The 22,459-nt window shown below is 41.1% G+C and overlaps 1 protein-coding gene across 1 annotated transcript in view; it reads left to right on the top strand.

Moving 5' to 3' along the window:
* The window catches only part of PRKCQ (protein kinase C theta), a 125,189-nt gene that overhangs the window by 97,116 nt on the left and 5,614 nt on the right, over positions 1-22,459 (top strand). The window contains exons 13-16 of the mRNA XM_075345325.1: positions 809-871; positions 4,169-4,307; positions 14,407-14,595; positions 21,679-21,807. Coding sequence (XP_075201440.1) covers positions 809-871; positions 4,169-4,307; positions 14,407-14,595; positions 21,679-21,807 — 520 coding nt within the window. The remainder of the gene's footprint in view (positions 1-808; positions 872-4,168; positions 4,308-14,406; positions 14,596-21,678; positions 21,808-22,459) is intronic.

A 22,459-nucleotide genomic window follows, 5' to 3' on the forward strand; every position in this document is an offset into this window, starting at 1 on the left:
CACCGTACGAGCACGATCCGAGCGGCTCGGTGGTCGCAACCGAGCCCACGGGGCGGTACACTTGCCAGTAATATCACCCACTTAGAGTTTGGAGAGCAGAGTAATACTGTAGGGATTTGGGACTGATGTGTGTGACCAGAATGACGAAGAACCTGACAGGGACACAGATCACTGTGGGAGAGCCCATCCAACGTCGGCACTTGCCAGCTGTAGTTGTTCAGGGTCTGGTAAGGGCGATTTCTTTTTTTTTGGGGGGGTTGTTGTCTGCTTTCTTTTGGGGCTTTCGGCTCTGTTTTGGGGATATCTGCTTTCTTTAATGAAGTGTTTTGCTGTATTCTTTTAACTTTTTTAGCTGCGTAGACACTTCATTATTGAACTGCAACTAGCGCTTCTTTTTGAGTAGGGCTTATATTTTAAGCATACTCCAAAACGGCCAAAAATTCCTGTAATGGCTTGTTTTCTGGGTAGGCCGTATTTTCGGGGAAACATATTAGATAACAGAGGTTGTTGGTCTCCTAATCAACAAGCTGTTAACAATAAAAAAGTGTTTATATCTCAATGGTGGGAAATTGTAATAGGTAGTAAATTGCTTCTTTTTACGACCACTTTTCGACACTATCCATCTGTGAAGAAGGGTCTAACTTTTAATATATTGGCCTCATATACTGTATGCAAAGTGGAATGGTTTGTGGCTTGACCATGGACATCTCTTAGTGCCACATGTCTACAGAATAAAATTATAGCTTAGTATGTGTCAATTTGCTATGGTTTCATCTACTCAACTTAATATTTCCTCATTTTTTTGTAGTTTCTATGCTGCAGAAATTGTATGCGGTCTCCAGTTCCTCCATGCAAAAGGAGTAGTATACAGGTAATAAATACATGTGTTAGTAATGCAATGACATTTGGAAGCCATTGATGTAGTTTACACGAAGACATATTGTTTACTGCAAATATAATCATCCACTAGCAACAGCAGTACATCTTCAAGATACAAATACTTCTGATCTTTTCTATTCTGTGACTATAAGCACATCTTATTGCTTATTGCTTATTGCTTTTGCTATTTAACACATCTGGAATACAAGAATGTTAATACATTTATTGGACAAGCAGAATTAAATAAGCTGAAACAGAAATTTCAATACGGTAGAAAACCAATGAGTCTCATAATGATCTGTTTCATCTGAAAAACAGAATGTTGAAAGCTAGGCTCAGTTTATTGAGACGCGCAGAATATTTTACCTGGGAAAGCTTCTTTTTTCACACTTTAATTTTTTGTAAGGCAAGTATTTTAAACTTTTTTTTTTTTTTAAATCAATGTGTAGAATGTCATCAAAATATGGAAACTGATTTTTATGACAGCTGAAATGGTTAATTAAAGGCCTTACATAGACTAAAATAGGCAAAAAGATTTGTGTTGATAGATATAGATGATTTGGGGGCAGATGTATCTGTCTCTTTTCTATAGTACTTCATGACAGTGATCAATAAGAAAGTAGTATCAAAAGGTTTGAATTTTTCTTAGGATAAAATCAATGAGCAAATACCCTGCAGTAAGTAAATAAATAAATAAATAGTAATAGTACATGTACAGTTGAAACCAGCAGTTTAAATAGACTATCTAAAAACACACATACACATGTTTTTCTCACTATCTGACATGAAAGCAGAATAAACCTTTTAGGTCAATTGGGATTACAAAAAATATTTATATTTGCCAATTGATAGAATAATGAGAGAGAGAATGTTTTAAGGCATTTTTATTACTTTCTGCAAAGTCAAACGTTTACATAAATTAAGAGTACTATGCCTTGAAGTGGGCTTTACACGCTACGACATCGCTAGCAATTGCTAGCGATATCAAGCGTGTAAGCACCCGCCCCCGTCGTGTGTGCAATATCGTGTGTTTGCTCCCGTAGCGAACATTATCGCTACAGCAGCGTCACACGCACTTACCTGGTCGGCGGCGTCGCTGTGACTGCCGAACAATCCCTCCCTCAAGGGGGAGGGACGTTCGGCATCACAGCGACGTCACCGCGACGTCACTAAGCGGCCGGCCAATCAAAGCGGAGGGGCGGAGATGAGTGGGACGTAACATCCCGCCCACCTCCTTCCTTCCGCATTGCGGCCGGCGGCAGGTAAGGAGACGTTCCTCGCTCCTGCTGTGTCACACACAGCGATAGCGATGTGTGCTGCCGCAGGAGCGACGAACAACATTGATAATTAACCATTACCGATTTTTGGTTTTGGAACGACCTCTCCATTGTGAACAATTTTCACCATTTTTGAGGTCGCTTAATGTCGCTGGTGTCACACGCTGCGATATCGTTAATGACGCCGGATGTGCGTCACTAACAACGTGACCCCGACGATAAAACATTAACGATATCGAAGCGTGTAAAGCCCCCTTTAAACAATATGAGACAGCCCATATGATGATGTTATGTCTTTGGAAGCTTCTGATAGGTTTATTAGCAACATATGAGTAAATCATGACACACCTGTGGATGTATTTTAATGCACACCTGAAACACACTTTTTTGTGTAGCATCATGGGAAAGTAAAAAAGAAAAATCAGCCAAGATCTCATGAGAATTGTGGACTTGCACAAGTCTGGTTCATCCTTGGGTGCAATTTCCCAATACCTGAAGGTGCCTCTTTCATCTGTACAAACAATTATATGCCAGTACAAACCAGATGTGAATGTCCAGCCATCATACCGCTTAGGAAGGAAATGGGTTCTATGTACCAGAAATTAATGTGCCTTGGTCAGACATGTGCATATTAACCAAAGAACAAAAGCAAAAGACCTTGGGAAAATGCTGGCAGAAGCTGGTAATATTGTGTCATTATCCACAGTGAAATGAGTACTGTACATGGGCTGAAAAGGTACTCTGCCAGGAAGAAGCCATTACTCCAAAATAAACATAAAAAAGCCATATTAATGTATGCAAATGCCCACAGGAACAGAGACCCTCATTTTTGGAGACATGTCCTGTGGTCTGACGAAACTAAAATGACCGGTTTGGCCATAATGACTATCATAACATTTGGAGGAAAAAGGGAGAAGCTTTGAAGTCTAACAACACCATCCCAACTGTGAAACACAGGGGTGGCAGTACCATGTTGTGAGGTTGTTTTGCTGCAGGAGGGACTGGTGCACTTCACAAAATAGATGGCATCATGAGGAAAGAGGATTATGTAGCAATACTGAAGTATCATCTAAAACATCAGCCCGGAACTTAAAGCTTGGGCGGACAAGGCTCTTCCAAATGTACAATGACCCGAAACATACTTCCAAACTGGTTACAAAGTGGCTTAAGGATAACAAAGTCAATGTTTTGGAGTAGCCATCACAAAGCCCTGATCTCAATCCTATTGAAAATTAATGAGCAAAGCTGAAAAGGCAGATGCGAGCAAGGCGACCTACAAACATGGCTCAGTTACGCCAGTTTTGTCAGGAGGAATGGGCCCAAATTCAAACCAACTATTGTTAGAAGCTTGTGGAAGGATATCCAAAACATTTGACCCAAGTAATATAGTTTAAGGGCAATGGTACTAAATGTTAAATGTATGGAAACTTTTGACTTTGCAGAAAGTAAAAAAAATGCCTTAGAACATTCTCTCACTATTTTGGCATTTGGCAAATATAAATCATTTTATAACGGGAACGGTTTATTCAGATTTTATGTCAGATAGTGAGAAACACATGCAGATGTGTATTTTAAGATAGTGTATGTAAACTTCTGGTTTCAACTGTAAATAACATAGGGTACTTAGATTATACTATTTTGATTAAAAAAGTGTAAGAGCCATCCCACCGTGACAAGGTGTACCGAATCAGGATGGTCCTACCTCTAGTAATTAACCTCTCTTAGTGCCAGCAGGCCTCAATAGAGGGATCAGAGCAGGACCCAGGCCTCACTGGTTTACATCTGCCCATGGAAAGCTAGATAGTCAAGGTTTGGATTTTAGGCTGACCATTCATTTCTACATTGTTATTCTTTCCTGAACATGAACGCTCAGAGAATAACTGGATTGGGTCCTAAGTTTAGGAACACCATATAGCATTGAATACTATTAGCAACTTTGTCTTGTTTTAATGCTATAACTGATTGATTTTCAATAAAACTTAGTCTAGCTTCATGCCTCTGTCATATTTTAGGGACCTGAAGTTAGATAATGTACTCTTGGATATGGAAGGACATATAAAGATAGCAGACTTTGGAATGTGTAAGGAGAATATGTTCGGAGATGTCAAAACAAGTACATTCTGTGGGACACCTGATTATATTGCTCCAGAGGTATGTATTCCTTTTTAGAAAGTTGTTGGGTTTTTTTGCATTGATTCTACAAAATATGAATTTGTTTGATTCTCAAAAGAAGTAAATGTCAAATATGTTGTTTGGACTTAATTCATATTACCTCTGGATTTCAGCTTATACATTGTATATTTTGGTGTAATATTCCAATTGAACAATTACAGCAATTAACAGATGGCAACTCTCTCAGTGCAAAAAAAATTTTTTTTAAAATTTAAAAATTAACCTTTAATATTTCCACTAAAATGGTCAAAGACCAAAGACAAACAACACTAATAGGTTTTAACCCCTCCTGCCTCTTAGGGGATATATATAAACCAAAGTGAGTTTCAACATCAGTACTAGATTAGACCCATCTCACCAAATCATGGGTACCTTTAAAGTCCACTAGTAATGATCATAATAAATTAGATTAATCTCACCAAATTAATACAGGTGCCGCTCATCACAGAAAATGGGGTCCAAGTTATTCCATAATGGAGCCCTTAGGAAATTGGATTTGTCTCACCAAATTTATAAAGGTGCCACTCTTCATGAGGATATTGGGGTCCAATTCATTCCAAATGGAACCCTTAAGAATGTTTTCTCCTGACGCGTTTCATTCAAAATTCACTCTTCAGGGGAGTCAGAAATCCATCTCAGGTCTCATTCAAATATGTACCTGTGGGCTGCACAATATGCCAGAATATACAGAATGACAAAAAAAATAATAATAACGGCAAACCTGCAAGCCCTGTTTAAATTCATAAAAAGCACTCACCAGTCAGCCTAGACCCATCAAGGAGTCATAGATGCAGCGGACCCACTCTTAGTCCCAAGATACATGGACCAGATACCTAAATGACACGCCGAAAAATACACAGTAACAACAAAAATCAGCAATTCAGCGGTCCTCAAAGATCCCACATACAGATGTAGGTAGACGGGGAACTTACCACGTGGCAGGAGCGGCCGTAACTCTCGCTCTCTCAGGGAGCCGCCGCATAATGCCAAGTTTTAAATGTTCCCCCTCATCCGGCCATGTGACGCTGTTTCCGCCCATTTAGTCACATGACCACGGCCGGATGCCGCGTCATGTTGTTTACAATAACTAAGGCAACCAAGTGCCGTCCCCTCACTGCCCGGTCACGTGAATACCACGTCACACAGGCTGAGTATAGGATTACATCAGTCTCAAAACAGAGACAGCACTTTCATTTAATTCATTAGGGCGAACAGCACAGTGTGGTCATTCTTCCAATAAACGGATGTGACCATCACACTAAACAGGAGGAGATTTCATAAAAAGTAGCTACAATAGCATACAGTATTATTATTGTTAGATTGTTTGTAGCATGGAATGTTCACACCGCTGTAAAAGACGGTTCAACCAACGATTGCCACAAACAATTTTAAGGTGACTGCATATTGTATTACAAATTATAGCCATGTCACCAAATTATTAGGACACACCTCTTAAACAAACATCAGAAGTGTGTCACCCATATGTATGGCAGTGTCATTATCATCCAAAAATCAATATTAAAACTCAAAGAATCCCAATAAGGCAAAAGACATCTCCAAGAGAAACATTTTTATATATATATATATATTTGATCATTAAAGAGATCCCATATGTGATGACAATATATGGGGGACTATCCCAAAGAAACTGACTATGATCTAGAAAGATGAAGAAGATGAAAGGGAGGGTAAAGAAGGAATGGAAGAAAAGAGTGGAGTGAAAGGGACTGCCCTTGCCCTAAATAAACTAGCTGTAAATTCTGACCCTACCTATCATGTGGGGGTTGGCGCCCTAAGATAGAACGGTGTGTGGGCGCCCCCACTCGGCCGACGTGTGTCCCTCCTCTCTACCACTGACCCTGCACCACCACTAGATGAAGGGTGCAAAGGAAATTTCCTCATTTAGTCCATTAGGGTGTAGAGTCTTTAACCAATAAATCCATCTGGACTCTTGTTGCAACAACCTCCTGTCCCAATTTCCTCCTCTAGGTAGTGGCTTAACGTGATCAATACCCTGAAATACAATAACAGTGAGGTCCCCATTATGCATGCGATTTATATGTCTTGCCAGTGGTGTATCGTTGTTCAGTCTGATATCCCTAAGGTGTTCACCTATCCGCCGTCTGAACTCCCTGCGGGTCTTACCCACATATTCCATTCCACAGACACAGGTTGCCTTATAAATTACCCCCTGTGTCTTACAGTTGATGAAGGATCGAATATCATATTCCTTCTTCGTCACCTGACTTGTAAACCTTTTGCCAACAAGAATCGAATTGCAGGCTATACAACCGCTACATTTGTAGCAGCCCTTCAGGGTTGGAAAACTGACGAAAGGATTTTTCGGATTGAGATAACTATGGACTAGTCGATCTTTAAGTGACCTTGCTCGTTTATATGTAATGGAAGGCCTATCGGTAAGCAAACTCCCAACATCGCCATCCATCTTCAAAATGGGCCAATATTTCTCAAGGATTTTCCTCACCTCATACGCCCCGTTATCAAAAGTCGTTATGAATCTAATCGTGTCCTTTCCATCATCCTTTGCCATGTTCTTAGGGGGATAAAGAAGATCTGTTCTTCTGACCTTCCTGATGTCAGCAGCCGCCTCTTTTATTACTTTCATTGGATATCCTCTTTCCAAAAATCTCCTTTCCAGATCGTCTGACTGATCCATAAAGTGCCTCTCATTAGAACAGTTACTCCGAATTCTTGCGAACTGTCCCTTTGGGATGCCTTTTTTTAGACTGAGTGGATGACTACTCTCCCACCTCAAGAGTGAATTTGTTGAGGTGGGCTTCCGGTAGGTACTTGTTATCAAATTACCCCTCTCGTCTTTTTCAATCAATAGATCCAGAAAGGATAGTTTAGACCTGTCCATTTCAAAAGTAAAAAACAGACCCAGGTTATTCGTGTTCAGATCGTTCATGAACAACTTCAATTCATTTTCACTGCCTTTCCATACTAAAAAATATCATCTATGAATCTGTACCAGATTCCGATGTTCTCATTGGCAGATTCACGATCCTCTCTGAAGACGACCGTTTCCTCCCACCAGCCCAGGAGCAAGTTAGCGTACGACGGGGCACATGGACTCCCCATCGCCGTACCCCTGAGCTGGTGGAAGGTGTGGCCATCAAAAGAGAAGATATTGTGTGTCAAGCAGAAATTGAGGATGTCCAAGACAAAGTTAGTGTGTTCCTCACACTGTATCCCCCTGCCTTTCAAAAAATATTTTGTTGCTGTCAAACCCAGATCATGGCGTATGGATGAATACAAGGATTCAACATCAATTCCAACCAAAATTGTCTCTTCATCAAAAGAAAGTCCCTCCAGTTTTTTCAACAAATCAGTCGTATCTGCTATATAGGAACCCAAACCTAATACAAATGGTTTCAAGATGTCATCCAAATAGACCCCCAAATTCTGTGTTAGATTGTTCACACCAGAAATTATGGGCCTGCCCTTCAAAGGATCAACACCCTTATGCAACTTAGGTAAACTATAAAAAGTTGCCATAGTCGGATGTTTAGGGAAGAGAAAATCAAATTCAGATTTACCTATCAAATTTTTATCCAATGCGGCAAGGAGGATGGATTTTAGCTCCCTTGAATACTGCCGTGATGGATCAGACCTCAATTTTGCATAACCATTCTGGTCTCCAAGTATATTATAACACATAGTCAAGTATTTGTCACGATCCATCACAACAGTATTCCCCCCCTTATCCGATTGCTTGATAATAATATCTGTAGCTCTCCCCAAAGTGTCAAGGCTCTCCATCTCCTCCCTAGTCAGATTAAATTTCGTCCTATGCTTGGGTTTCAAATTCTCCAGTTCATGAGACACAAGATTACAAAAAACATCAATAGCACTGAGGTCACTCTGGATTGGTGGCATCTTCGTGCTCTTCAACCTGAGATCTGTAAAGGGACCTTGACCAGTTAGGTCAGGCCCCATGACATCCAGATTATATAGAAGTCTGACATCTTCAAGGATGTCATCTGGGATCCCCATATCCATACATATCTTCTTATTGTCTCTAATGAAGAATTTCTTCCATTTTAGTTTTCTGATGGAGAGATTGAGATCCTTGACACTTTCAAAATCATTATAATCCGTTGTGGGCACAAAAGAGAGACCCTTGCTTAATACACTCATCTCTGTCATAGACAGAGCCCTACTTGAGAGGTTCACTACTTGTTGGTATCCTGAGGATTTTGAAAGCCCCCCCTGTTCATTTGATTCCTGAGGAAGTGTTCCCTTGGTTCTAAAAAATGATTACTCTGATAGGGTTGGTTAAACCTGCCTCTACCATTCCCAAAGTTCTTCTTCTTCCTACCTCTTGCTCCTGTATTTCTCCCCTCAGAATCAGACACATCTGTGTCTGTTGTGGAGCACTCAGTTTCGCTAGGTCTCACAAAACGTGGGGGGACAAAATTGTAGATCTTATTCTCTCTGAAATCTTGCATATCTCTATTATAAAATTTGTGTTTTTTATCTTTCAGATGGTACTGATATTTTTCAATCGTGTTTTGCAGAGTTTTTTCTTTCCCCTGAAAGTCTGGTTCTTTCGAGAAAGTATTGGTCATGTCTATCTGCTCTTTAAGCGATTTTTCTAGGTCTGCAAGGTTCTTTTTTTCTTCCTCCATTTTAAAAAAAATTTTTTTTGCACTGAGAGAGTTGCCATCTGTTAATTGCTGTAATTGTTGAATATTGAAATTTACCCATTGGCTATTTGCGTTCTAATTGATGAATATGGCAGGTTTTTTGAGCACAAGTTTTGATACGGGCTCTTGGGCTAATGAGGCGAGGGACGTATTTTCAGAGAAAACATTTATTCAAAAAAAGTACACCCCTACTTTGAATGGTGCTTTTCGAGAATTAACTAAAATTTATAAAAATAGGACATCCTCCTGGTGGGAGGTGCAGTCCCTAGAGGTTTACTTGCGTGATAGGATAGTACCGAGGCATTTGAGAATCTCCCTACAGCCTGGCTATCGTTATAGAAGTCAGGAATTAGCTGCTAAATGGGAGAAGGAAGCAACTGAGAGTTCCCTTCGACTCATGACGTTGCTCCTGGAGGAAGAAAAAAAGAACCTTGCAGACCTAGAAAAATCGCTTAAAGAGCAGATAGACATGACCAATACTTTCTCGAAAGAACCAGACTTTCAGGGGAAAGAAAAAACTCTGCAAAACACGATTGAAAAATATCAGTACCATCTGAAAGATAAAAAACACAAATTTTATAATAGAGATATGCAAGATTTCAGAGAGAATAAGATCTACAATTTTGTCCCCCCACGTTTTGTGAGACCTAGCGAAACTGAGTGCTCCACAACAGACACAGATGTGTCTGATTCTGAGGGGAGAAATATAGGAGCAAGAGGTAGGAAGAAGAAGAACTTTGGGAATGGTAGAGGCAGGTTTAACCAACCCTATCAGAGTAATCATTTTTTAGAACCAAGGGAACACTTCCTCAGGAATCAAATGAACAGGGGGGGCTTTCAAAATCCTCAGGATACCAACAAGTAGTGAACCTCTCAAGTAGGGCTCTGTCTATGACAGAGATGAGTGTATTAAGCAAGGGTCTCTCTTTTGTGCCCACAACGGATTATAATGATTTTGAAAGTGTCAAGGATCTCAATCTCTTCATCAGAAAACTAAAATGGAAGAAATTCTTCATTAGAGACAATAAGAAGATATGTATGGATATGGGGATCCCAGATGACATCCTTGAAGATGTCAGACTTCTATATAATCTGGATGTCATGGGGCCTGACCTAACTGGTCAAGGTCCCTTTACAGATCTCAGGTTGAAGAGCACGAAGATGCCACCAATCCAGAGTGACCTCAGTGCTATTGATGTTTTTTGTAATCTTGTGTCTCATGAACTGGAGAATTTGAAACCCAAGCATAGGACGAAATTTAATCTGACTAGGGAGGAGATGGAGAGCCTTGACACTTTGGGGAGAGCTACAGATATTATTATCAAGCAATCGGATAAGGGGGGGAATACTGTTGTGATGGATCGTGACAAATACTTGACTATGTGTTATAATATACTTGGAGACCAGAATGGTTATGCAAAATTGAGGTCTGATCCATCACGGCAGTATTCAAGGGAGCTAAAATCCATCCTCCTTGCCGCATTGGATAAAAATTTGATAGGTAAATCTGAATTTGATTTTCTCTTCCCTAAACATCCGACTATGGCAACCTTTTATAGTTTACCTAAGTTGCATAAGGGTGTTGATCCTTTGAAGGGCAGGCCCATAATTTCTGGTGTGAACAATCTAACACAGAATTTGGGGGTCTATTTGGATGACATCTTGAAACCATTTGTATTAGGTTTGGGTTCCTATATAGCAGATACGACTGATTTGTTGAAAAAACTGGAGGGACTTTCTTTTGATGAAGAGACAATTTTGGTTGGAATTGATGTTGAATCCTTGTATTCATCCATACGCCATGATCTGGGTTTGACAGCAACAAAATATTTTTTGAAAGGCAGGGGGATACAGTGTGAGGAACACACTAACTTTGTCTTGGACATCCTCAATTTCTGCTTGACACACAATATCTTCTCTTTTGATGGCCACACCTTCCACCAGCTCAGGGGTACGGCGATGGGGAGTCCATGTGCCCCGTCGTACGCTAACTTGCTCCTGGGCTGGTGGGAGGAAACGGTCGTCTTCAGAGAGGATCGTGAATCTGCCAATGAGAACATCGGAATCTGGTACAGATTCATAGATGATATTTTTTAGTATGGAAAGGCAGTGAAAATGAATTGAAGTTGTTCATGAACGATCTGAACACGAATAACCTGGGTCTGTTTTTTACTTTTGAAATGGACAGGTCTAAACTATCCTTTCTGGATCTATTGATTGAAAAAGACGAGAGGGGTAATTTGATAACAAGTACCTACCGGAAGCCCACCTCAACAAATTCACTCTTGAGGTGGGAGAGTAGTCATCCACTCAGTCTAAAAAAAGGCATCCCAAAGGGACAGTTCGCAAGAATTCGGAGGAACTGTTCTAATGAGAGGCACTTTATGGATCAGTCAGGCGATCTGGAAAGGAGATTTTTGGAAAGAGGATATCCAATGAAAGTAATAAAAGAGGCGGCTGCTGACATCAGGAAGGTCAGAAGAACAGATCTTCTTTATCCCCCTAAGAACATGGCAAAGGATGATGGAAAGGACACGATTAGATTCATAACGACTTTTGATAACGGGGCGTATGAGGTGAGGAAAATCCTTGAGAAATATTGGCCCATTTTGAAGATGGATGGCGATGTTGGGAGTTTGCTTACCGATAGGCCTTCCATTACATATAAACGAGCAAGGTCACTTAAAGATCGACTAGTCCATAGTTATCTCAATCCGAAAAATCCTTTCGTCAGTTTTCCAACCCTGAAGGGCTGCTACAAATGTAGCGGTTGTATAGCCTGCAATTCGATTCTTGTTGGCAAAAGGTTTACAAGTCAGGTGACGAAGAAGGAATATGATATTCGATCCTTCATCAACTGTAAGACACAGGGGGTAATTTATAAGGCGACCTGTGTCTGTGGAATGGAATATGTGGGTAAGACCCGCAGGGAGTTCAGACGGCGGATAGGTGAACACCTTAGGGATATCAGACTGAACAACGATACACCACTGGCAAGACATATAAATCGCATGCATAATGGGGACCTCACTGTTATTGTATTTCAGGGTATTGATCACGTTAAGCCACTACCTAGAGGAGGAAATTGGGACAGGAGGTTGTTGCAACAAGAGTCCAGATGGATTTATTGGTTAAAGACTCTACACCCTAATGGACTAAATGAGGAAATTTCCTTTGCACCCTTCATCTAGTGGTGGTGCAGGGTCAGTGGTAGAGAGGAGGGACACACGTCGGCCGAGTGGGGGCGCCCACACACCGTTCTATCTTAGGGCGCCAACCCCCACATGATAGGTAGGGTCAGAATTTACAGCTAGTTTATTTAGGGCAAGGGCAGTCCCTTTCACTCCACTCTTTTCTTCCATTCCTTCTTTACCCTCCCTTTCATCTTCTTCATCTTTCTAGATCATAGTCAGTTTCTTTGGGATAGTCCCCCATATATTGTCATCACATATGGGATCTCTTTAATGATCAAATATATATATATAAAAATGTTTCTCTTGGAGATGTCTTTTGCCTTATTGGGATTCTTTGAGTTTTAATATTGATTTTTGGATGATAATGACACTGCCATACATATGGGTGACACACTTCTGATGTTTGTTTAAGAGGTGTGTCCTAATAATTTGGTGACATGGCTATAATTTGTAATACAATATGCAGTCACCTTAAAATTGTTTGTGGCAATCGTTGGTTGAACCGTCTTTTACAGCGGTGTGAACATTCCATGCTACAAACAATCTAACAATAATAATACTGTATGCTATTGTAGCTACTTTTTATGAAATCTCCTCCTGTTTAGTGTGATGGTCACATCCGTTTATTGGAAGAATGACCACACTGTGCTGTTCGCCCTAATGAATTAAATGAAAGTGCTGTCTCTGTTTTGAGACTGATGTAATCCTATACTCAGCCTGTGTGACGTGGTATTCACGTGACCGGGCAGTGAGGGGACGGCACTTGGTTGCCTTAGTTATTGTAAACAACATGACGCGGCATCCGGCCGTGGTCATGTGACTAAATGGGCGGAAACAGCGTCACATGGCCGGATGAGGGGGAACATTTAAAACTTGGCATTATGCGGCGGCTCCCTGAGAGAGCGAGAGTTACGGCCGCTCCTGCCACGTGGTAAGTTCCCCGTCTACCTACATCTGTATGTGGGATCTTTGAGGACAGCTGAATTGCTGATTTTTGTTGTTACTGTGTATTTTTCGGCGTGTCATTTAGGTATCTGGTCCATGTATCTTGGGACTAAGAGTGGGTCCGCTGCATCTATGACTCCTTGATGGGTCTAGGCTGACTGGTGAGTGCTTTTTATGAATTTAAACAGGGCTTGCAGGTTTGCCGTTATTATTATTTTTTTTGTCATTCTGTATATTCTGGCATATTGTGCAGCCCACAGGTACATATTTGAATGAGACCTGAGATGGATTTCTGACTCCCCTGAAGAGTGAATTTTGAATGAAACGCGTCGGGAGAAAACATTCTTAAGGGTTCCATTTGGAATGAATTGGACCCCAATATCCTCATGAAGAGTGGCACCTTTATAAATTTGGTGAGACAAATCCAATTTCCTAAGGGCTCCATTATGGAATAACTTGGACCCCATTTTCTGTGATGAGCGGCACCTGTATTAATTTGGTGAGATTAATCTAATTTATTATGATCATTACTAGTGGACTTTAAAGGTACCCATGATTTGGTGAGATGGGTCTAATCTAGTACTGATGTTGAAACTCACTTTGGTTTATATATATCCCCTAAGAGGCAGGAGGGGTTAAAACCTATCTATTAGTGTTGTTTGTCTTTGGTCTTTGACCATTTTAGTGGAAATATTAAAGGTTAATTTTTAAATTTTAAAAAAAATTTTTTTTGCACTGAGAGAGTTGCCATCTGTTAATTGCTGTAATTGTTGAATATTGAAATTTACCCATTGGCTATTTGCGTTCTAATATTCCAATTGAGCTCAATGTGAAGTCCAGTATGGAACAGAATGCCAAACAGTTGCAAACATCCCACTTAAAGAGGTTGTCCACTATTTTTACATTGATGGCCTATCCTTAGGTCATCAGTCTGATCAGCAGGAGTCCAACACCCTGCATCCTCACCGATCAATTGTTCAGTGCCACCGCCGGCAGCAGGTAGCTGGCAATGCTCAGTTCCGAAGCTGCCCCATCTTCTGATAGCAGCCGCGACAGTGTGTAATATTTGATGAACCAGACAATTACACATGTTTCCAATGCCTAGATTGTTATGCAGCTCCCACCATGTATAATATTGTGGTAAAGCCCTACAAGAAGATTGCCATGAAGAGAATTCTAAAATTGTACTGTCACTGAAAAATGGGGTCACACAAATTATTTTTCCTATGATTATATAATAAGCAGTTTTTTTTCTGGCTTGTGTTATAGATTTTACTGGGACAGAAATACAGCTACTCAGTTGATTGGTGGTCATTTGGGGTATTGGTCTACGAAATGTTAATTGGCCAATCTCCATTCCGTGGACTGGATGAAGAACAGTTATTTCAGTCTATACGAATGGATGACCCATTATATCCACGTTTTCTCAGTAAAGAGGCAAAAGAAATACTGATTATGGTAAGACAATGTTCAGAATGGCATAGCTACTTTTCTCACATAACAGTTTCTATAGGTCTTTAACTATTAAGACTCTGTTAGTGGGCATGGATTTGAAGATAGGAATTTATGTTTAACACCTTATCATTGGAGATGAGTGGATCCATGGAAGTTCAGAACAGCGGGTTCAGCCGGACTTTAGATAAAGTGCGGTTCGGGACCCGGACTTGACCTGAACCCCAATGGAAGTCACTAATTGGGCAGTTCAGGTCTCTGCCCACATGCAGCCAGCCATAAACAGATCACTTTCAGGGGCGAGTGGGCAGGGTTTTTCCTTTTTTCTTTGTACACACTACATCTGATCATGCAGTTGTTACCCCCAGTGCAAGCCGATCAAACACTTCAAGTGGCTCGCACTGGGCTGAGCATCGAGCGTAACTGAACACAGTGATGCTCGTGCAAGTGATGTTCATACGTAAAGCACCTGAACTCCAAATCCGAACTCTATTTTTTATTTTTGTAAAGTCTGTGTTTGCTACGAACACTGAACCTCGGATTGCTCATCTCTACTTACCATTACTAGTGCTGGGCGGACCTGGACTGTAAAAGTCCAGATCCGCAAGGTTTCAAAGATGCCCGGGTGCCGAACCTGGGCCCGGGATTCCGGATGTTTAATCCGGATTTGGCACACGAGAAATTAAAACAAATAAATAAAGGAAAAATAAAGAAAACAAGAATGAAGCGAGCGCTTCATACTTACCGAGTCTCCATCATGGCAGCCACTGCTTCCAGGTCTCACATTCACTTCCTGTGTCGCGATCGCATACACACGGCTTTCCCTGCTTTCCCCATCCACCGGTCATCCTGTCTTCTGTGATTGGTTGCATTCAGACATGCCCCCAGCCTGTGTAAAAGTTTCTGCCTGTAATCACTGACAGACGCTGTATGCGGGTCAGTAACGAGGTATAAAAATAAATAAATAAAACAATTGGAAAAGGGTACCCCCGGTATTCTGATACCAGCACAGATAAAGCCCATGGCTACAGCACCAGCCCAGCACTTATCTTGGCTGTGTATCAAAAGAAGAGGAACCGCATACGGCTTTTTTTTTTTTTTTATTTAAATAAATGGTTAAAAAAAGCAACATGCAGTTTCACCCAAATCTTCATATCTAGCCTTTATAAAGCAAGCTGGGGGCTTGTATTCTGAGGCTGGCTAGGCCCGTCCTAAAAATATTAGCCTCCAGCCGCTCAGAATTGCCACATCCATTAGATGTGACAAGCCCAGCTCTTTACCGACTCTACCCGATTGCCCTGATGTGGTAGCAATCAGGGTAATGAGGGGTTAATAATAGCGCATAGCTGCTACTAAACCCCAGATTAGTGATGGCAGCGTCTATGACACCCCATCACTAATCTGTAATTTTAAGCAAATAAACACAGACACCGAAAAAATCCTTTATTTGGAATAAAATACAAAAACCCACCCTCTTTCACCACTTTATTAACCCCCAAACACACCTGCAGGTCCGAAGTAATCCACTCAAGATCCCACAGCAATTCAGCTTTTCTACATCTGAATCTTACAGGGAGCACCATAGAACATGACCGTTGTGAGTGCAGACAGGCAATGACTGAGCCGCGATGAGAGCCGACGTCACTCAGGTTATTTGCGGTCACAGCTGGAGATTCCTACGGTCCTCCACCTGTAACAGCAGGTAACCTGACCTCAAGTGACCTCAGTAAAGTCAGTGACCTTACCTCAGATGAGACCTGCATCTCCTGGCAGAAAACCGCGGGGGTTTTCATGCTAAGAGATGTAGGTTTGGTGCTGAAAATTTTACACCATATTACTGCACCTAATCCACAACTTTCGGCAAAAACTCAAATTTTTGTAAGCATTTTTTATGCGGTTTGCAGCTAGAGTTCCTCACAGTCCTGTGATCGCAGGTAACCTGACCTCAGGTGAAGGTCACTGAGTTCACAGACCTGCATCACCTAGCAGAAAACCGCAGGTTATTTTGCTAAGGGATGCAGATTTAGTGCTGAATTTTTTACACCATATTCCTGAACCCAATCTTCCCCTCCTGGCAAAAAACATGTTTTTTTCAGCGGGTTTTTGCCACTGCAAAAACTTGCCTCTCCGGTCCATCCGCTCCTCACCACCACTTGTCCAGTCCTTTTTTCATCTGCAGATAATTATCAACGGCAATGAAATCCCTAGGGCACGTCTGCACAACATATGGTGCACCAGCCTGCATACGGCCTGCCAAGGGGTTTAATGTGGCACACGATAACTGATGACACCAACTCCCTTTTTTTTTATATTCAAATGTATTTGTGTCTTTCAGACATGAATACATTTGAACACTGTGTTGCAATGACTGGGGGAGAGGAGCGCAGAGCAGAGGAGCTTACGTGAGCCCCAGCCCAATGTGCAGTAGCATGATGAAGTCAGCACGCTACAAACCTCATCACACTACTGCAGAGGATGCAGCAGGGACTGGCAAGCACTCAAGGAGGAGCTGAAGATGAAATGTGTCAGGATTGTTGTCACTTTCCAGGGACACAATGAAGCTGTGGAGTATATTATGGCGCTGTGGGGGGTATACTGGGGCTATGGGGAATATTATGAAGTAGTAGGGGACATTATGGAGCAGTGGGAGGATATTATGGAGCCGTGGGAAAATTATGGAGTAGTAGGCAACATTATGGAGTTGTGGGGGATATTATGAAGCAATGGAGGATATTCTGGAGTCATGGGGAACATAGTGGAGCAGTGGATGACATTGGGTAGCAGTGGGGCCCTCACAACTGATCAGCAGCTTTCTATCACTTTACAGTATACACAGAAATATGCCAATCAGTTGTATAGGTGGGGTTATATAGAGCTCAGCTTTCTGAGCAGTGCTAGATCTGCAGCAGATTAAACTGAGATTTTATCAAAATGCAAACTTTCATATCAGTGAGTGACACATATCTGGAATCAGGGACCCTGTGCATACATCATGCTGCTTTCAAATTACATGTCATAGTTTAATTTTAGCATTTAATCTGGACCACCTTTTAGAAGGTTTTGCACTAATCATACAGTGCAAGAAACATGCGTGAGATCATTTTTGAAAAGTTATTTGTGCTTAGAATTGTTTCAAGGTTTAAAAAAATGATTTGATAGTGACAGATATTATTAGTATGTTAGGGCTGGAGATTTTATTTCTGAGGAGTTGCTTTCATGAGTTTTTAACTCTTCCTTTGTCACTGGCTTCTCATAGACCTTTTTGAGAAGTCATAGTATACTGTTATGTGATATATACGCTATATTCCTTAAATTTTGGAATTCCCAGGCTTTGGTTAGCACTTGCAAAAAGGTTCAGTCATTTGGTCATCCCTTTCAGAATAAGGAAAGAAGGATATATTTATGTTAGCCAATAATTTCTGATTTGACAGTGATGACCACTGGTCACTAAGCATGAATATGAAATATGTTGGATCACATCCTTAGTACAATGAATCAATGGATTACCAGTATTGACAACTAAGGGTATGTTTCCACTTTGCAAATATGTTTGGAGATTTTTTGCACCTAAAACTGCATCTCTTGGCAGGAAAAAAAACACTTTTTTGTCTCGGTTTTGAGGTTTTTAATGTGTTTTTTGATGCTCTTTTTAATGCATTGCGATAGTAAAAACACTGGAAAATAAAGTTAGAAACAATTGACATGTCAATTGTTTGGTGCAGTTTTTTTCTGCACCAAAATCTGCAAAGAAAAAAATCTGCACTTCAGTATTCTCATAGAGTTTGCTGGGATGCATTTTCCCTTGCAGATTGATTAAAATCTGCAAGAAAAAATATGAGAAGAATGCAGCATGTACACACAGCCACAAGCAAATATCCTCCTCAGAGAGAAAAAGGACAAGAATTTTAGTGCCACCTATTGGGGCAGCAACCCTAAGCGCTCATCTGCACGATGCGTAAATTCATGCATTTACGCTGCGTATTGCACTGCAGGGTAAATGCATGCGTCCTGAGTCCCCTGCACAATCTATAAAGATGGTGCATGAGACGTGCGCACGTTGCTTGTATGAACGCAGCGATTTGGGTGCTAAAATTTTGACCCAAATCCGTGCGTTCATAAAATGAGCATGTCAATTAATTTGTGCGCTTTGGATGCAGCTCCCACTCTGTCTATGGTGGGAGCAGCAGCCATAGCGCATGAAATCGGCTTTTTTTATACAAAAAACTGCATCCATTATGCAGTGTTTCTGCAGCGATTTGAAGCGCACATGTGCTGTCAAATCGCTGCAGAATATTCAGCAGTTACGTGTGCATGAGCCCTAAAAGTCAATATTGGCCCTTTAACTTTAGGATTGTTATCCCTAATAGGTAGCAAAAGAGTTCTAGTCCTTTTCCTATCAGAAGAAGATATTTACCAGATAATTTACCAGAAGAGCACTGTATGGCCTAAAAGTCTCCTTACACCAGTTTTTCCACAAGGAGAAACTTTCCTGACCCAAACTAAACAAGGGATAACCAATGGATTACCTGGTATTCACCAGGTGAAGGACATTGATTGTACAATAAAACTGGAACTCATTTTAATCTATTTTAAGTGAATATCTGATTGAAAAGGAATAGATACCTGATCACCCCTGACGAAGGTAACGCCGGTGTCACATGTGCGGGCAAGTCCTCCATGTACAGGTCTCCTCTGATCAGGTATCTATTCCTTTTCAATCCTTCCACCACTTTAACTATCCAAACTGTTTGTTTTACAACCGGGTGCCGCTTGGGGTGTGTGCACCATGGCATGCTAAGGCCACTAGTGCTTTATTCTCTTTGGCACACCATTGTTTGCACATACCCCATTCGGTGTCCCCTCCTTTTTGATTACATTGTTACTTTACATGAGACTGACAGTTACATCCATGTCACGTCACCTGTTTGCAAATTCTGCACTTTTTTACCTTCATTAACATGAGATATACACGGTATACTGAAGAACTGTGTGTCTCCCATTCTGCCTTATTTTTCTCCTGGTCATACCTCTTTATTATCTACTAATCAAATTGTTACTATTTTTGCTACTTATTGTTCCTGGACTGTTTATTATATATTACGGAGTCTCTGCCCCCATGCTTTACACTATATGTGATGCCCTCTTCTTCTGGTTTGCACTGCTATTGTGGCCATCTCTTTTTTAACTAATAAATTATTTTTTTACCTCCTCGTTTTTCGTGGAATTTTTTTCTACATTTCTGAGTCTCCTATGTATTTTCCATAGGTTGTTCTACATCCTTACAGCCCTTACACCTCTTTATTATTCAACTTTGATATATGTATTCATGTATGTTGGTGTTATGTACGGTTGTCTTTTTTGATCTATCTCGGTATTCTTTCCAAAATACAGTTGTGACCAGATATATTGGTGACTTACAATATTGCAAAGGGATAGTATCTGCTTCCATGCTACCAGGATCACTACAAAAGTGCCTTCAAGATATGAAACAGACCCTCTTACTGCTACATGAAATAGCTCATTTAGTTACAAGAGATTTGAAAACTGGAAAATGCATTAATTTAGCAGAACACATTGCCTTTGAAAGCACTGAAATGCATATTAGTCCTGACAGGATTATAATTAATTGACAGTGAATATATTCCATGCAGCCCCAGACAGCTAATTAAAAGCCACTATTCATTTACTATACCAAGATGGATAGAAAATAATAGGGTTTAGGCAGCGAATGTCTGACTCAAGTATGTCTGTGACATCTAACAGTTTTCTTCTCCAGCTTGCAGTTCAGAAATGCAAAATACACTTTTGAGGTGAGATATAAATGTTTCCTTTTGACAAACTATAAAACAGAATATAATACTATGGTGATCTGCTACCTGGCACTTACTAAAATATTTATTAGCTCATGCATATTAGCAAAGCCTAGTTTTTAGACCTAACTCGAATTAAAGTTCTGTGAGTATTATATATAAATAAATGAAACTTTGGACATTTTTCATCAGGAAAAAGTGCATCTTATTCATATTCAGGAGACATTTTTCTATAGTCAGGATTTTTACAAACGTTCAGAAACATCTGCAGTCACCAAAATAGTTTAAAAAAGTCAATTAATGAAGACAAAGAGGAGGGATGGTGTGTGTATGTGTGTCCCAACATTGTTTCACTAGGGAAAATAACTAAATAATATGAGTAATGCGGGCTTCACACAGTACAATCTATCGTGTGATTGCACGAGCGATCGTACCCGCCCCCGTCGTTTGTGCGTCACGGGGAATTAATTGCCCGTGGCGCACAAAGTCGTTAAGCCGCCGTCACACGTACTTACCTCCCGGACGACCTCGCTGTGGGCGGCAAACATCCACTTCCTGAAGGGTGAGGGACGTTCGGCGTCACAGCGGCGTCACACAGCGGCCGGCCAATAGAAGCGGAGGGGCGGAGATGAGCTGGACATAAACATCCCGCCCACCTCCTTCCTTCCGCATTGCCCCTGGGACGCAGGTAAGCTGTGTTCATCGTTCCCGGGGTGTCACACGGAGCGATCTGTGCTACCCCGGGTACGATGAACAACCAGCGCAAAGTAGAATAAACGATTTTTTAAAAATGAGCAACGTGTAAACGATTCGCGATTCGTAACCGATTTGCAATCGTTTACAGACGCTCGTAGGTGTCACACGGGACGACGTCGCAAACGATGCCTGATGTGCGTCACGAAAACCGTGACCCCAACGACATATCACACGACAGATCGTCTCGTGTGATGCCCGCATTAGACTTATTTAACAAAAAGAAAAAAAACTTTGTCATATGCTGTTATTGTACTCAGTGATTGCCTGCAGCGTTTACAAGATGATATCACTGCTGCAGACAAACTACCGAGACTGGAGCAGTAGAAGAGAGACAACGTTGGACCCAGGTAGGGTAAGAAGTATTTATTTTGTTTGTTTTTTATAACTATAGCAGTATATGAAATAAAGAGAACATTTCCCTTAAGTTAGAATACTAAGTGAACTGTATCAAAAATGTATTTTAGTAAATATTACCTGTGAATACTCTAGCCATAAACACCTTGATCTTATTTCCAACCTTCAGCTGTTTGTCAGAGAACCAGAAAGAAGACTTGGAATCAAAGGCAACATTCGTCAGCACTGCTTCTTCCAACATATTGACTGGGAGAGACTGGAAAAGAAAGAAATTGAGCCTCCATTCAAACCTAAAGTGGTAATTTTTTTTAATGAATTTTCTGTATCAAAATGTAGCACCGGCGTCCCTACAGTCAGGTTGCTTCCTACTCCACTGCCCTGCGGCCATCCACATGTGCTCCTGCTTCCTCTTCTGGGGCCTGTGCATGCAACTGAGGTCTTCCGGGAGTGTGCTTAAAGGGCCAGCGCACTATTTCCAGGAAATGTACAGTACAGACCAAAAGTTTGGACACACCTCCTCATTCAAAGAGTTTTCTTTATTTTCATGACTCTAAAAATTGTAGATTCACATTGAAGGCATCAAAACTATGAATTAAAACATGTGGAATGAAAAACTTAAAAAAGTGTGAAACAACTGAAAATATGTCTTATATTCTAGGTTCTTGAAAGTAGCCACCTTTTGCTTTCATTACTACTTTGCACACTCTTGGCATTCTCTTGATGAGCTTCAAGAGGTAGTCACCGGAAATGGTTTAACGATAGTCTTGGAGGAATTCCCAGAGATGCTTAGCACTTGTTGGCCCTTTTGCCTTCACTCTGCGGTCCAGCTCACCCCAAACCATCTTGATTGGGTTAAGGTCTGGTGACTGTGGAGACCAGGTCATCTGGTGTAGCACCCCATCACTCTCTGTCTTAGTCAAATAGCCCTTACACAGCCTGGAGGTGTGTTT

The sequence above is a fragment of the Anomaloglossus baeobatrachus genome, chromosome 4, assembly GCF_048569485.1.
Source record: "Anomaloglossus baeobatrachus isolate aAnoBae1 chromosome 4, aAnoBae1.hap1, whole genome shotgun sequence".
Classification (NCBI taxonomy): Eukaryota; Metazoa; Chordata; class Amphibia; order Anura; family Aromobatidae; genus Anomaloglossus; species Anomaloglossus baeobatrachus.